The sequence below is a fragment of the Lepisosteus oculatus genome, chromosome 7, assembly GCF_040954835.1.
Source record: "Lepisosteus oculatus isolate fLepOcu1 chromosome 7, fLepOcu1.hap2, whole genome shotgun sequence".
NCBI lineage: Eukaryota > Metazoa > Chordata > Actinopteri > Semionotiformes > Lepisosteidae > Lepisosteus > Lepisosteus oculatus.
In genome coordinates, this window is record NC_090702.1 from 10,366,622 (window position 1) to 10,384,989 (window position 18,368).

At 38.1% G+C, this 18,368-nt stretch overlaps 1 protein-coding gene across 3 annotated transcripts in view; it reads left to right on the forward strand.

The window, feature by feature from the left end:
• Positions 1 to 13,665: 13,665 nt before the first annotated feature.
• ninj2 (ninjurin 2) overlaps positions 13,666 to 18,368 on the forward strand; it is a 45,011-nt gene continuing 40,308 nt past the window's right edge. Inside the window, exon 1 of one of the 3 annotated variants that reach the window (XM_069192150.1) lies at positions 13,666 to 13,840. Coding sequence is in view for 1 of the 3 variants with exons in the window: in XM_015353246.2 (XP_015208732.1) it covers positions 13,808 to 13,840 (33 nt within the window). In the remaining 2 variants the exon portion in view is untranslated. The remainder of the gene's footprint in view (positions 13,841 to 18,368) is intronic. The other 2 variants (XM_015353245.2, XM_015353246.2) reach the window with 2 other exon arrangements.

Genomic DNA, 18,368 nt, shown 5'->3' on the forward strand with positions numbered 1-18,368 from the left:
TTATTCCATGCTGAAAAGAGAAGAAAGAAAACACAATATTTCGGCTGTGGAGCCTTCTTTTGGTGTAAGAAAGATGGGGCAGTCGGTTAAGATAATATAGCTTGGGAAAACAAAAGCCCACACTAGGGAAACAAGAAAGATACTCGGAAACCGCTTAAGAGAACGTTAGGTGTCACGCCCAGTACACCTAGAGGGCACTCTACTTCTGTCCTGTTCCTAGTTCCCTGTGATTATTCATGTCTTTCTGGTGTGTCTTGTTGTGTAGCCTATTTACTTCCTGCTTCTGCTCTGCTCCTCGCTCAGGACTGAGGTTCGGATGTCCTGAAACCAGCCAAGCACCAGGTCGCCCCACATCCGCTACCTGAGGGCATAGGTTTCTATATGGCATTTCCTGAACAGCATAGCCCGAGCTAACCCCCGTCTCACCACTACGCATAGGGTCTTTTTCCGCTCTCCTGCCATTCCACGGTTCGTCCCTTCTGACATCCGTGACATTAGGGCTGTGAAGATTAAAGATTTCTCCAAGCTCATAGTTTCTCATTTCACCACTGACGGCCATGCACACGCTGATCTCTCCGTCTGCGTTCTCAAAGTAGGGTTTCTTAACTCCTATAGCAGAAAGACACTTAAATTATCCTGTTCACACATTCCCATTTCTCTGAACAACAGAAGTTTCTTCTAATTCTCTCTATTCACTTGTTTCACACCTCTCCTCACCTCTCTCAACCTTGCACCACTTGATTGGCCAATCTGCCTCTCCCCTGCTTCTGCATCCTCTTCTTTCCTGGTTTTTGTTTTCTCATGCTATATTATCTTTGCTGATTACCCTATCTTTCTTACACCCAAAGATGTTGATAATTATTAATTATTAATGTTGAAAATTATATTGACTTGCAAAAATATCCACCCACCTTGAACTTTTTCACATTTTATTGTGTTACAGCATGGCACCACGATGTATGTAACTGAGACTTTTTGCCACTCATCAACACAAATTACTCTATAATGTCAAAGTGAAAAAAAAATCTAGACAATTTACTAAATAAAAAATAAAAAGAAAATAATTGAATGCATAAGTATTCACTCCCACAGAACTAATACTTGGTTGGACCACATTTGGCAGCAATTACAGCTGTGAGTCTCTTTGGGTAAGTTTCTATCAATTCAATTAAATTTCAATTTAATTTATTATTTTATAGCACCTTTCACAACAAGGTTGCCCCAAGGCACTTGGCAAAGCTATGTGACAGTACATGACATTACAATACAGAAAGAGAAAAAAACCGTAAGACAACGGAGGAGAGGAAACAAAGACCCCTCTGTAAGGAGAAAAAAAACCTCTAGGGGTCCAATGTCAACTAGCTGCCCAACCCCTCTGGACATGCTAATATTACACAATTCTAAAAAAGTACTAAATGTAGAGTATTAAGTCTTCTATCATGTCCTTCTGTGTGCCAGTACTTCATGAACTTCTCTGTAGTCCAGCAAATCCTCCTAAATGATATCTATATTTGCAATGTCCCTCTTGGATCCATGGGAGTGATGCAGCATCCAACTCAGATGGTACCCAGCTCGGGAACCATCCGGACATGTTGGGAGGAGAATTGGATAGTTTGGTCAGAACAGATGTACAGTGCCTTGCGAAAGTATTCGGCCCCCTTGAACTTTTCAACCTTTTGCCACATTTCAGGCTTCAAACATAAAGATATAAATGTTTTATTCTATGTGAAGAATCACCAACAAGTGGGACACAATTGTGAAGTGGAACGAAATCTATTGGATTTTTGAAACTTTTTTAACTAATAAAAAAATGAAAAGTGGGGCGTGCAAAATTATTCGGCCCCCTTGCGTTAATACTTTGTAGAGCCACATTTTGCTGCCATTACAGCTGCAAGTCGCTTGGGGTATGTCTCTATCAGTTTTGCACATCGAGAGACTGAAATTCTTGCCCATTCTTCCTTGCAAAACAGCTCGAGCTCAGTGAGGTTGGATGGAGAGCGTTTGTGAACAGCAGTTTTCAGCTCTTTCCACAGATTCTCGATTGGATTCAGGTCTGGACTTTGACTTGGCCATTCAAACACCTGGATACGTTTATTTGTGAACCATTCCTTTGTAGATTTTGCTGTATGTTTGGGATCATTGTCTTGTTGGAAGATAAATCTCCGTCCCAGTTTCAGGTCTTTTGCAGACTCCAACAGGTTTTCATCCAGAATGGTCCTGTATTTGGCTGCATCCATCTTCCCCTCAATTTTAACCATCTTCCCTGTCCCTGCTGAAGAAAAGCAGGCCCAAACCATGATGCTGCCACCACCATGTTTGACAGTGGGGATGGTGTGTTGAGGGTGATGAGCTGTGTTGCTTTTACGCCAAACATATCGTTTTGCATTGTGGCCAAAAAGTTCGATTTTGGTTTCATCTGACCAGAGCACCTTCTTCCACATGTTTGGGGTGTCTCCCAGGTGGCTTGTGGCAAACTTTAGACGAGACTTTTTATGGATATCTTTGAGAAATGGCTTTCTTCTTGCCACTCTTCCATAAAGGCCAGATTTGTGCAGTGTAAGACTGATTGTTGTCCTATGGACAGACTCTCCCACCTCCGCTGTAGTTCTCTGCAGTTCATCCAGAGTGATCATGGGCCTCTTGGCTGCATCTCTGATCAGTCTTCTCCTTGTCTGAGCTGAAAGTTTAGAGGGACGGCCAGGTCTTGGTAGATTTGCAGTGGTCTGATACTCTTTCCATTTCAAGATGATCGCTTGCACAGTGCTCCTTGGGATGTTTGAAGCTTGGGAAATCTTTTTGTATCCAAATCCGGCTTTAAACTTCTCCACAACAGTATTACGGACCTGCCTGGTGTGTTCCTTGGTCTTCATGATGCTCTCTGCGCTTTCAACAGAACCTTGAGACTATCACAGAGCAGGTGCATTTATACAGAGACTTGATTACACACAGGTGGATTCTATTTATCACCATCAGTCATTTAGGACAACATTGGATCATTCAGAGATCCTCGCTGAACTTCTGGAGTGAGTTTGCTGCACTGAAAGTAAAGGGGCCGAATAATTTTGCACGCCCCACTTTTCATTTTTTTATTAGTTAAAAAAGTTTCAAAAATCCAATAGATTTCGTTCCACTTCACAATTGTGTCCCACTTGTTGGTGATTCTTCACATAAAATAAAAAATTTATATCTTTATGTTTGAAGCCTGAAATGTGGCAAAAGGTTGAAAAGTTCAAGGGGGCCGAATACTTTCGCAAGGCACTGTAACTACCTGGAAGTCCAACACCGAGACACACAATGGCATGTACAGCAGCACAAGCAGCCATAGTTACATAGTATATAGTATAATATAGTTAATATATTTTCTTATATTTTTGCCCTGACTGGAATTTTTAAGAACCTTGTCTCTGATCTGCCTGGAATGTTTCTTGGTCTTCATGGTGTAGTGTTTCCTTGGAAATGTACTAAGTGTAGAAGCTCCCAGACACAAGTGTATTTATTCTAAAATCATGTGAAACACCTCAGCTTCACACAGGTGGACTCCAGTCAAATAATTATGTGACTTGGAGAAGAGAGTTGGTTACTTCAGAGGTAATTTAGGTGTGTCAAAGCGAGGGGGTGAATACTTATGCATTCAGTTATTTTCAGTTTTTAATTTTTACGGGTAATGGGTATCCCCTCCACCACCACCAATGTGAAGCATCCACTTGGATGATGCGATGGCAGCCATAGTGTTCCAGAACACTCACCACACATTAGTTATCGGTAGGGAGGAGAGCAGAGTAATGAAGCCAATTCATAGATATGGAGTATTAGAAGGCCATGTTTGGTAAGGGCCAATGGGAAATTTGGCCAGGATGCTGGGGTTACACCCTTGCTGTTTTCAAGAAACGCCCTGGGATTTTTAATGACCACAATGACCGAGGACCTCGGTTTTACGTCTCATCCGAAGGACGGCACCTGTGTACAGTATAGTGTCCCCGTCACTAAACTGGGGCATTAGGACCTATATGGACTGCAGGGTGATTGCCCCCTGCTGTCCCCACTTCCAGCAGCAACCTTTTCCCAGGAGGTCTCCCATCTAGGTACTAACCAGGCTCACACCTGCTTAGCTTTAGTGGGTTGCTAGTTGTGAATTGCAGAGTGATATGGCTGCTGGATTAAGCAGAAGATTAAAACACTCATCTTAAATATTCAGTTGTTTTGTGGACTGGTTCAATTAGCGAGTTGCCACAGGACTTAAAGATAAATTAAAAATTGCAACTGCTGAAAAAGTTAGTATACTGAAAAGAAATGCCAATTTAGAGAAGCAAGCTCAGTCTCTCCCCTCTGTTAATCCTACCTGCCCTTCTTCTGCTCAAGTAACGACAGAAAACATAAACCCGTAGTAGAGACTTTGAAGTCCCAATTATGAATGAAGCAGGCATTAATACCAGCATTAAAAGGTTCGTGTTATGATGATAATGATGGTGAAAATGATCAACTTAAGTGGTATGATTTTGATTCTAATACGTGGGAATAAATAAAAGAGAAAGAAGCTTCCCAGTTTGTTTCTGCTCCTCTTTTAATGTGTGGATACAATAAGGGATGCTTTAAAATGTGTTTTAAAAACCTCCAACTGATGATCTAAAAGAATCAAAATCTGAAACAACCAATGAGCAGTCTGGAAGACAAAAATTTTAAAGGAAAAAACCCCAACAGAAACAAGTGACAGATTTTATAGTTGAAGGGCTCTTTTGTGTTTCAGGCTAACCTCCTGAGTATTTGCAATACACAACAGAGAAAAGACAACAATGGCTTTAATCATTTTAGTGGTTGAGCCTTTGCCAGGATGGCTATCACAGCCACAATTATAATTCAAGCTTGCAAATTAAAGGAGAATTGTCTGGGCTTACTCCTACAGTCACAGATCAGGTAGGCAAAGGCCAAAAATCATAGCTGTGTCCTCAAACAGAATTGCAGCAACACCACAGAGTAATGCCAAAACAAATGCAACAGCTGTGAAATTAGTTTACATGAGAGATCCCTCCACCACCATTTCCACTTCAAACACATACCCAACAAAGATATGTGGCCTCCCTGAGATGGAAACAAGACTCCACCAGGCCCAACATCCATTTATGCTTTAGATAAAGGAGCTTCTATTACTGTCCTCAATATTAAATCTCCAAAGCATTATCAATGTTTCAGGGTTTACAGGAAACACAACAAGTGCTATTTAGGGAAAATAATAATTGAACAAATTGCAATTATACAAGCAATGCTCACCTGTTATTATGCCCCAATATATTAAATTGTTGCTAAAATTTTCTAAGAAAAGAAAGTGTTTTAATTGACTATGCCAACATCCAAATCAGTTGTTGGAAGTGTAAAAAAGCATTTAGGCATTTAAAAAGATGTCAATGGTCATCCTCATGCTATTCCAAATATGATAATCCACAAAAAAGGCATAACTGAACTTCTTCAAAAATGAACTCTTCTTTCTGGGTGGTGAAAAAACCTGATGGATCCTGAAGACTCCAAAACTCCAAACACCTTAGAGCAGTGACTCCAGCTTGTGCACCTGTGGTAAGAGATATTCTCACCTGGTTGTCATGAATTCTTGCAGAGGGAAATATATTTTTCTGTTTTGGTCATTTCTAATGGCTTTTGGAGGATTCCTCTTGCTCATAGGTCTCAATATAAATTTAGTTTTACTTTTGATAATCAACAATACACGTGGACTTGTTTGTTACAGGGTTACCACAATTCACCTACTTATTTCATTTGCCATAAACAGATGCTTTTTTAAACTCAAGTCCTATTTCCATTATGTCACTGACACAAACGTAGCACCAGTCACTCACACGTTCAGTTTTCTTCTCTCCCTCTCAGATGACTTAGGATCTACCCTCAGATGGCAGAAAGAACAACGGAAGCCTCTGTGACAGGCAGTCAGTGCGAGCAGCTGCTTAAGAGGAGCCACTTGTTGTTTGGTTCACTCTGTAACCCTGACAGCTCAGCTACTCCTTATTAAAGGTTTACTTCTAATCAGCAACTGTGTCAGGTAGACAGGAAGGTTGGTTTCCAATGTTTTTCATTGAACCTGGAAAGCCCAATAAATAGGAATTAGTTCTCTCTCCAGAATGAGAAGGAGACAGAGAAAGACAGAGAAGCAATTCTGAATAACTGACCATTAAAATGAGAAAAGTTTTCATATTTCATTTTTTTAGAAAGAAAAATAAAAGGGCACTTATGAATCACTTTATGCGTACAGTCCAGTTGTAATGTTACTATTGTTCACCACCCTATGACACTCTGCTTCTTAGTTTTAAAATTGTAACCCCAACAACTGTCAAATGCCAGCCGGTCAGGTAACTGAGGGCAGCAGCTCATTCCCCTCATTTTGAAGCATCTAATTTAATGTAAAGGTGTACATTCCTAAAAACGTTTAGCCTACATATGTAAGAGCATGTGTATACTTCTTTCAGGGTTTGCTGTGGATCTTCCTCATCACTCAATTCAATTTTCATATAAAGGAAAATCCTCAGTTTGTTGAATTAGCAGAACTGCTAGAAGCTGATGCGACTGAGTGACTCATGATCCTGTTGTGGTGGCAAGGCCATTATATTATAACATTATAACAGATTATAACACCCAAAATTAAGTATTATTCAAGACAAGCAATAACGTAGTAGCATAGACCGCATAGACCTGCAAAGCACTAGGAAAAGGGTCTGTTAAGCAGCATATGCCAGCTCATATAGACCAGGACATTATAAACTGGGTCCATTCTCAAGCTCCCCAATGATGAATGGACTTAAATTGCTCCACTCAGTCTGATATCCAATAATAGAGACCTTCTTTACTAAGGTAATCACCAGAAAATGATCAATTAACGAGGAACCTGCATGGTAGACAGAAATACTACACCTGACGACATTATTATTAATTATCTGATGACATCATTACCTATCATCAACTGTGATTTCCTGGTGTCAAAGGTACTGCAGAGCTCACTTATTTCCTCACTCACAAGTGAGTCAGTTGTTCAGATCAATTGTTATTTTGCTTGATTAATAAAATTAATAGAGTTGGACCTTTTTTTGACATCCTAATTATCAGAGCATATTTAGTAAATCTGTACAGCTGGAGACGAACTGAGTTCTTCTCCCCCCTCTCTCACTTGCAGCTAGACCTCAGTCAGATGCTGTGCACAGAACGTTCTTAAAACTGAAGTTCAGCACAACATGGAGAGTTGTCTTCATCGGCAAACTAAATACAGTTTTCTCTCTATGCTTCAGGGCATTCATGGAATAAAACCAGCCAGCTGAAGGAGACTGGACCTCTGCGACGAACACAGCCCTGATCTGTCTTCAATAGGAAGTTCAAAACTCTTCAAGAAACATTTGGCTAACACATCTTGGTTTAAGTGTAAAACGTCTATATTAACACTATAATCTTAAGAGTTAAACTATTATACACATACTCCATTTAATAGTTGAGTTGAGTTTGCAATAATTAATATTTACTTGTCTTTGAGATTATAAATGTGATCAATTGTATGAGACTGATTTAAATTACAAGGTTGAAAATAGTTATAATTATAGTCAATATATTTTAACTCTGATGTCATTCATTTTTGGTTTGTAATCCCTACGTCAACAGTTTGTATAATGGCAGATTGATTCACATACTGTATAATGTATAATATTAGTTCTAATATATTATTCTGCAATTTCCCTCATGGGATCTATCCATCTTTTACTCTTGTTAGTTTACTATGCATGTTTGATGTTGTATTAGTGAATTGTATACTCAATTCCCCTAGGGGAAATTTGTTTTACAGCACAGTCAAACACAACACAATCACAAATAAACATCATCAAAAGGAAATAGAATACAGTAGTGTTACAGGAGATAAGAAACAAGAGACAAGGTACAGTAGTTACTTGTCATTGTTTAAGAATGTAATTGCAGTGGGAATGAAAGATTTCCTGAGTCTGTTGGTTTTACACCTGGGGGCACAGAGGCATCTCTCAGATGGGAGAAGTGTGAATTTGCAATGGAGGGGGTGAGACACACACTCCATGATGCTTTTGGCTTTCTTAGTCACCTTCTGTTTGTAAAGGATACTTAAGTTGATTTGATTATTCCCGATTATTTTGCCACTTATATTCACTAATTTACCCAGCCTATTACAATGACCAGTACTTAAGTTGTCAAACCAACAAGTGAAGCAGTATGTTAAGACACTTCCAATGAATGATTTGTAGAAAAGTGTAAGGATTGTTTTATCTACCTTAAAGAAGCTGAGATTTCTAAGAAAGAAGACTCTCTGTTGGCCTTTTTTATAGATAGTGTCACAACATTTGTGCCATTTTAGGTTTTTGTCAATGACCAGTCCAAAGTACTTATAGTCATCAACAATTTCAACAGGCTGACCATCAATTGAGGGGGTGTGGTATTTTTCTTAAAATCAATTACCAGTTCCTTTGTTTTTGAAACATTTAACTTTAGGGAGAACTCATTGCACCAGTTAGTAAAATCATATAGAATGGGCCCATGATGTTATTCTGTGTCCTTTAATAAACTGATCAGGGCTGTGTCATCAGCAAACTTAATGCTATGTCTATTTGTGTGTTTGCTTATGCAATCATTAGTGTACAAAATGCACAGCAGAGGGGACAAGACACAGCCCTGTGGTGATCCAATCGATGTGTAGTGAATGTCAGATAAGCACTTCCCCAATCTGACCTGTTGAGACCTGTTAGTTACGAAGTCTAGCACCCACCTTATAAAGTTATCATTCAGATTGAAGTACTTTGAGAATTTCTGTGCAAGAAACAGTGGTTGTATTGTGTTGAAAGCAGAGAAGTCAGCAAATAAAATCCTTACAAAGGTCCCTGGTTGGTCCAGATGTTGATAGACCAGATTTAACAATGTGCGAACTGCATCGTCTACTCCCTTCCTTTCCCTGTATGCAAACTGCAGGGGGTCGATGAGGGCTTGTATGCTCTTTGTGATGTGTTGCTTCACTATTCTCTCAAGAGTTTTCATTGGGAGAGATGTCAGGGCTACCGGCCTGTAGCTGTTAAGGCCACTAGGCTTGGCAGTTTTAGGAAGAGGAATAATGATGGATTTCTTCCACAGAGAGGGAATGATCTGTAAGTTTAAGGACATCTGGAAGAGAAAACTAAAAATATTGCAAAGCTGATCTGCACAAGACTGTAGGACCCTACCACACACATTATCTGAACCTGAACTTTTCCTAATATTGATTTTCCTCATTTTTGAAGTCTCTCCAGATACAGGGTGAATATCACTATGAGCTGAGGTGGTTGTCGATTTCAACTCAAAGTGGGTATAAAACACAGTCAGATCATTGGTTGGCTGTTGCCCATCCATACCATTTAACAGAGGTATAGTGCTGCCACTATGCTTCTGAGGGATATTGGCTTTTAATGCCCTGCCATGCCATCCTGGTGTCACCTGGTGTCACCTGGTGTCATGGTGTCATGGTGTTCTCTATTTTTACCCTATACTGTTCCTTAGCTTTCCTGATCTCCTTTTTTACCTCTGGACTTCCTTCCTGAGCTGGGTGTCCTCTTGAGAAAAAGCTTGTTTCTTTTTTAGGAGGATATGATTAAAGCTTTTTGTTACCCAGGGTTTGTTGTTGGGAAAAGCCTTAAAGCTTTTGGTAGGGATGATAGAGTTGACGCAGAAAGAAATATAATCTGATACCACAACAGCGAGTTTGTGAATGTCCTTTGATGTGTTTTTAAACAATTCCACCCTAGTCTTTATATATTGCATATTTAGATTAATGTGTGTTACTGCTTATTATTATCAACCACTCAAATATACCATTTTACTACTGCATTTTTATCTCAAAGTTAAAGCCTGTGTTATGAAGGATCACAGAGATGAGTATCTTTCCAAAAATTCACAGGCTGACAAATGTTCAATTAGTCATAGTTCTTCATTGCATCCTCCAGAACCTGATAATAACTCAGTATTCTAACAATTCCTCCCTGATCTTGATCAGAAATTTTGAAATCAGACATAAAATTTCAGGTCACTATTCAATGGTATTGTAACGCTTACGGCCGACAGGCACTGTGTAAGAGCTGGCTTACCAGAGCGGTGACGTCACCGCCCTTCCCTGTAATAGCAGGACCACAGCCCCTGGGCTGTGAAGAGATCTCTCTTAAGCTCACCGGGCTGGGTCCCTGTTGAGTGACGCGGGAGTCCCGGGTTCGAGCCTCTGACGGTGCGGGGCCGACCTAATGCGGCAAGGGCGCCCACCTGAACCCTGTTGTGTTACAGTATCTACAAAGCAAGCCACTGTCATGGCTGAATTATTGGACTGAATTATAATACTGCCCTAGTGGGTGAAGATAAAAAACATGTTTGGTTAATGTCAAATCATCTCTATCCTGAGGTGTACAGTATGTTCTAACATATTTGGCACGTGACATTTTAGATCTCTTTCCCAGTTGTGCTATTGAAGGACATTATTCTAAGACAAAACAATATAGAAGATTTCTTAGTACTATAGGTGGCCTAGTATTAAGGATAACTTTCAGGATTAGTGTGAGATATGCCGTGTCTGCTTGCAAGTTAACGTTGTTGGGGTTACTAGTTGGTATCTTTAACCCGGATGTTATTACGTCTGGCTTCTGTTTAAACACATCACATCATAAACATCGTGTCAAAACCAGTCTAACCTTCAACTTGGAACTGAGAACAATTTTGAGGATGAGAGCTGGCTCAATAATAAGGACTATTATGACACATGAGTGTAGCTAACCGACAATTTGATGACATGATTTCCTGTGGACTCTGGAATATGATTGTACGCACTATGAAAGTATTGGGCAGTTGACAGTGTGTGGGCGTAGCGGAGAGGAAAACCAATCTCTGATGGTCCTGGACCAATGGATGTTTTATATTTTATAGATTTTGGCACTGGGCTTGGACATTAATTTAATTCAGAAACTGAAAAGGCAATACACTGATCCAGAAGCAGCAGTCTGGAGAAGTGGTGTGTGGCAATCACATGATGAAAACTATGCCAACACATATTAGTCAAGAAAAAAACAGAAGGTAAGCATAGATATTGACTTTATGGCTTATGTCTATGCAGACCACACTACATTTCATTACTGGTATGACACCACATCAGGTAATGACAGAATACTTTATGCAGATACTAGGACATTATCTTTTACCTTTTGATGTCACACCATTTTCCTTAAAGCAGCTAATCTTTCTGGGTTGTGTGAGTGCCTTGACTATGTGGATCAAATGCAGCTCTTTTTGTATCTAAAAACTAAAGTTGGGTAAGAGAAACAAATGTATCATAAGGAATTATAGAATTATAAAGCAAAGGATCATACCTTGTAAGCAAATAGACAAAGTCCATTCCACTTTGCTAAGAAACCTAGTCCTTTGGTCAACAAGATTAAAATTCAAGAAAGAGGTACAGACAGTCCCTGAAACAATGCGGGAGTAGGAGGAGCCTACAATGGTAATCCGACTGGAAGTACCCTATCTAACGGGGTCCAGTGTGGAAGAAAAGGAGCGCAAAGCCAAAATCAAAATAAACTTAATCTGTCCTGGTGGGAGTTACACAGTGGGCAGTACAAAAGACAAAGAAAACAAAAAGAAGAAAAACATCAAACTTACACTTGTGTCACAATCCCCTCTAGGACTGTTTCTGGAAGGTTCTCCCCTTGAGGGGGTGTACTTGTCCCTCCAGGGAGGTGTTCAGTGTGCTCTTAAAGGGTCCTCACAGCTGCAGCTCGTCTTTAATTAGCTGTGGCTGCTAAGGCATTGTGTCAGCCTTAATCCAGGGCTACGTCTCCACACTGAACACCCCCTACGTAATGCCACAGTCCCATGTAGATCAAGTTAAAACTGTTAAGTAACAGGTACGAGTATGTAAGCCACCATGATTTAAAGAACAAGAGTAGTATTGGACCCGAGATAAGACCTTCATTTCATAGTTAGATAATAATAATAGTAATAATAATAATAATAATAATAATAATAATAATAATAATAATAATAATAATAATAATAATAATAATAATAATAATTGCTTACACTTATATAGCGCTTTTCTGGACACTCCACTCAAAGTGCTGTACAGGTAATGGGGACTCCCCTCCACCACCACCAATGTGCAGCATCCACCTGGATGATGCGACGGCAGCCATAGTGCGCCAGAACGCTCACCACACATCAGCTATCAGTGGGGAGGAGAGCAGAGTAATGTAGTCAATTCATAGATCTTGCCATAACTTGATACCCAACTGATGCAAAGGAGGGAATGACATACAAATATCCTGGAGAAAATATTACCCTAACTGTTTCCCTCTGGTAGGCAAAACTGTCAAAATATTATTAATTTAACAATTTCTGTGAAGCATTAATTTTTCTTTATTCTATAGTAATTCATGATAGTTTTACCTTTTCTGGCTTGGCCATCTAGAACGTAAGAATAGTGATAAAGCAAAATATATTGGAGGGATTGAAGCTGGAACAGAATAACCCAAACTGAGCATCATCATTCCAGCAAATGAAAGGGTGCAAGCTGCATTCTCACAAGAAATTACAGAAACAGCTAATACAGGGGGAGATTTCACTACGTAAGCAGGGTAAAGCCAGACAACACTTACCGTATCAGCCATCCTTGGGTGAAAACCAGTAAAGGTGTGGGTCTTAGGAACCACTTAGGAAAATCTTAGGATGACAAAGAATAAAAGATTGGCTTAAAAAAATTATACAGTAGAGTCGATGGTTAGTGTATCAGACTTGTCAGAGAATCATGGTCAAACATTTATATCCCAACTTCTAACCAAACAGTATCTGCCGTGATTTTTAGCAGCCAAATTAATTATGGAATTCAAGACTTACTGTAGATCTTTGCACAGTAAGAAAGAAAGAGGTTATCAGACCTCAGTACAGGCTGTCATGAGAAGGTCCTTAAATTACACCCTACTCAAGACAAGGATCTGTTACAGAATGTAAAAAAGTTTACAAATTAGGGGATGCCTGTTTCATAGTTACTAGTTTATTTGTCCAAATATCTCATCCAGCTGTTTCTTAAAGGAAGTGAAAGTCCGGTCAGATCACAATACTTTTATTGGGTCTTAGTCTTCTCTGTTCAAAACTAAAAAGTCTTCTCTGTACTGCCTGTAAGTATAGGGCATTTCTTTAAGTCACAGAGAGCATTTCTCTGGCACTCAACTAATTAAATCACCCTCATTTGAACATTTCTCCCTTATCTGTACTGTTTTCTTTTTATTAACTAATTCCCAATCAAAATGAATGCATTTCTCTTGCCGTAATGCACAAAGAGCTAAAGAGCTTTTCTTCATGAACTGAATCTTTTTAGTGTAGAACACAACTGAGCATAATTCAGAATAGCGAAATCTGATATCACAAAGTAAACCAGTGTTTTGAATAAACTGAAGTCTTGTTATGTTTCTAAGCGCAAGACATGGTTCTACAACAATGAAATTACTGTATATCTCAAATACTATTCTCAAATTTAATTAACATCAACAAATGTTAATAAACATTATTCAAAATGTACCTTTAAGACATAAATTATACATTTTATTGCTGTTTTTGTCACATGACTCATTTCTACTCCCACTGCTGTGACTGACTGCATCATAGTGAAATAATGAATACCATACTTGTTCTTCTGGCCAGCTGCTGAGGTGTTCTGAATTCCTTTAAAACTGTCTGCCAATTTCAATCTTTTCACTACTTGGAACTTTAGGAGGGTGAGAGAAAACTCTGACTATTTAATGCAATGGCAACAACAAGAGGACGTGTTGATATTCAGGTAAGAGGCATGTGTAGCCTACAATGAGTATATATATTTTATAAGAATAATTTCCATTGGTTTTGAAGCTCTGGTGTAGAATTTATCAGGCTGTGAAAAGAAGACAAAATGTCAGGGGGAGCCTATCCCAGTCTGTTTCCTCAGAGGTGAAGATGCTTTGATTGCATCGTCAAATATCAATTAGAGAAGGGATGTGAGGAAAAGAAAAGCCTAACGCTCCCCGAGATCAACTCTGTTAAAAGTAAGTAAAACAGATATAAACTAATTAGAAGTATTGAAGGGATTCTCACAGATCCATGATAAGTGTTATTCAATTGAACGTACTACTTTGGTATGCTAAGGGATAGAGTGTGAGATGTTAGATTGTTGGCAGCATATTATTAGTCCATGGAAGACTGTGCAAAACAACATCCGATGCATGTTTATAAAAGTGGGTGTCACATGGATTTTCTAACCTTCTAAAAATTGATTGATATTTTAAATATTGGTACAGATTAGAATTTGTCAGGATAATGAAGAACAGGAATTATATGCTTAAAATAAATCATTAAAATAAACCTCAGCAGTAGGTCTAATGTGAGGCATAGTAGTTTTGACACGTGACTTCTGTATTCTCTGTCACAGCTCTGGTGAAAGAGTAATAAATCAGAGGCAAAGGTGACAAACAAATAGTTATTAATAAAAACATAAAACAAAAGTAAATGACACAAATAACATAAAACATTAAACAAAAACACATATACCAGCTACACAACAAGGCATCTCAGAGGCCTACATTCTTAAGAAAATACAGAATGCTAACCCTGAAACATTATACAGTATAATGTTGTAACAGGCCAATGACAGATCCACCTTTATCCTAAATAAAAGAATACAACCCAGTGCAAAATCTCCATTCCAATTACATGGATACCCATATATGAATGGGAAGCAATCTCACTGTGTTTTAAAATTGCATCACCAATTTAGGAGACTGTGTTTTCAGCCTGAAACTCTCACAAAAACTGAAATCAAAATTTCCTAAAATACCAGGATAGCAAGCTCTCTTAAACAAGATTCGGATTACTGAGCCAGAAATTTGTCAAGGTTAAAAGTGAACTTAAAGAATAAACAATCATCCTTGGAACTACAAGTAAAATCAAAGTATATATTGCTGCTATTTGTGAACCAACAATTAAACAAACTTTCTGAAACTATAAGACAGACATTGAGAACATGGAGAATAAAAAACTGAAATAGTTTATAAACCTATAAAAAGAAGATAGTATAGGACACCATGCAAAAAACCCCAACAAATGTCATAATATAGAGAGATTTTAAAGTAAAATAAATAACTGAAATTTTTTTCAAAATGAAACAAAACATCAATAAGACATAAACTGTAGTGATGCACAATACAAGCAAAAACAAATATTAGCAAAATAGAACACAAATACAAAACTGCACATACTGAACTCATGTAAGAAAATATCATTATTAGCCTCATTATTCCAACAGAACCCATTTTTAGCGCATTTTCCTTGGAGAGGATTATTAAAGGGGAAATGTAATGCTATTTTTATATTTTGGGATTATAAAGAATCAGTATAGATGAATTGCAAACCACAATGAAATTATCATATTAACTGTAACATGTTAACAGATGTCTAATTTACATCACAAAATATACAAAATTTCTGGGTAAGCTATATTGTCTTCATTATCTGTAATTCAGAGCAAGGCAACAAAACTTCTGGTGAAGTGAAGAGGCCCTATGCCATTGTTAACAAGCAGGCTTGTGAATATATCTCTTTTAATCCAACAGCATTTCTCTTAATTAAATATAAATATTTCTCTATATTTAATGCACATATTTACTTGGGTCTTAAATATAATTATGATTAAAAAGATCACTTAAATCATGAAGATAGATTTTTTCTATTTTTATGTTAAGCACTGATATCCTCTCACTGTGTTCTCTTTTCATTGGTTGCTTTCTATGAGCAAAAACGGTTGGAATGGCACCTGGCTAAAGTACAAGTTTTGAATCAGTATCATAAATAAAAATATATTTCATATTACGAATTGTAAACTCCAAAGCAGAAAAATTTCAATATATGCATCCTATCCCAAATTAACAATATTTGAGAACAATCTTATTTTTTGTTGCAACAAATGCTTTAAACCAAGTGACTTTTGCTACTGCATCAATTTATTTATAATGTTATGAAACTGACTTATACAAGACAACATATATTTTTTAGATACTTAAACTAATTTGAATGAGTGCAATTGAATTTAATTCAACTTTGACTTTGAGATGGTTTTGCCAAAAAATACTGCGTGTTAACCTGTACTTGCTTGCTTGTGCACTACATTAGTCATTACAATGACTAGCAAGCAGGAAAGGCGAGTTTTACATCTCAATTCACACAAATTCTTGCTCTTCCTCATGGCAACACCAGTGGTTTATGACAATATGGCGACCATACATGTTCACGATTTTGTGCTTATTTCAGAATTTGTAAAGTTTTTTAATACCATCAATTGATTTATTTTGTTGCCAAGATTAAATAACTGGTCTTAGAAATTGGGACTGCAGTTATCCTTTGAAGAAGGATCCAAATCATCACAGGCAGTTTTGATTTATCCAGTATGAGAGCAGAATGTTATTTTTTTTCAGAAATTATTAATTATCAGGAGTAATGGTGGTGCAGCCTAAATCTGTGCTCACTGTCTCCTGTCAGTGTGGTGTGAACTCACTGATGAGTTCTGAGTGGCCCTGATGAGTCCACAGCTTCCTTCGGATACTGAAACTGATGTCCAGGGACAGGATGATTTCACTGTCTTGTTTGTGCTCCTTTTGTAATCAGGTACATGGTTCAAGGCTGTCCTGGGTCTGAATTACCAGCCAGTTCTTGACTGGAGAGGCTAAGCGACATTGCATATTGTTTATGTTGCAAATGTAGACTGGCAAATTGGGTAAGACAGACAGTCCATTATTGTTTCTGTTACATATGTACACATTTGATGCTGCAAATTTGCTGCTGAAAAGTTTAGGAATGTCTTTCGACTGCTTTTTCCAGAGAAATTGCAAGATGCAAATACTAATATTTTGTCATTTCTGCTTTTGTCAAATATCCAATTAGTCAGTCTTCATATGTTTTAATATTAACATCCAGTACCTTATTCAATATTAACATTATTATAAACAATAAGACTTGTAATATCTTCATAAAACAAGTATGGAGAGCAGTCTTCACACATAATAAACCCCAGTATGTTTCTTGTTACACTGTCTTGATCTAGCTGTGTCAAATAATTTTCTTTAAATTGTATATAAATGGAAATCAGGAATAGCTTTATTTTTTATTAAAAAGCACAGAATAACCAAAAAATGCTGTAAATTTCGAATTTATTTTTATTTTAATGGAGATATTGTCATACCTTATTAAGCTGTCTGTCAGAGCAGCAACAGAGCTTTCTCACCACACAGCACCTGTACTGTATTTAGAATTAACCTTTTCGTCCTACAAACAGATTTAGATCAGTATGCCTTACACAGCTAACGTCACATACATTTTCTGTCAATATACAACAAAATAGGTATGTGTTTCCCTAATTTTAATAAACTTTAGAATACACACAAATCCTAACAAAGCCTGCAAAATACAATTAACATAGGGTAACCACATTATAGCAATATCAGTAACTGAGAATTTGTCCTCTCCTCAAAACCAGTATTGACTGATTATGTGCTCCTTCAGTTCTTTACAGGACCTCATTGTGTTGTTTTAACTTTGGAATTGCCAACCATTAATCATCTAAACTTACTTATACAACTTAACTGTCACACAAATTACTTCAGGAAAGATGAGAACAACGCTTACATATTTTCTGAAAACCTTACTCTGGCCATAAGAGGTGTGCACTGGAAGACTGAGGGCTGTCATCACACAGTGTAGCCAGCCTATAGTGTGAGAGCATGAAGAAGACAGTAGGTTGGAAAAGACCATATTCTGCCCTGGAAGGGGAACAGTATAAGGGGGGAATAAGGTAAGACTGCGAACTGTGATGTTTGTGTTTTGAAAAGAGAAAGTGTGCCGTGTTTTTGAATGGTGGTGACTGATCTGGAATGCCACCCACTGGAAGTAGAAACTAGCAGCTGTGGGATCAGAGAAGGATGAGGGACTTAATGGAAGCCCCCTCTGTACCACAAGAAGAACAGGGGTTGCCTGTCTATTCCTGGCTCTCTGACAGTGCAGTGTGTTTGAATCCAAGGCTGGCCAGACATGAGAAAATAAAGTGGCAGCAAATTTTATGTTCTCAGAATAAATTGGATTTTGTGGCTGTGAAAGTGTGACTGAAAAAAAGAAAAAGTGTAGTGAGATGTGGGTGAGAAAAGATAATGTAAAGATAGATAGATAAGATAGATAGATAATACTTTATTTATCCCGTAGGGAAACTGATGAAAGATGGCCTCACACAAAGCTCAACCAGTGGGAGCTGCCTTGTCTGAGCTCAAAGTTATAATGAGATTTCCATTTTT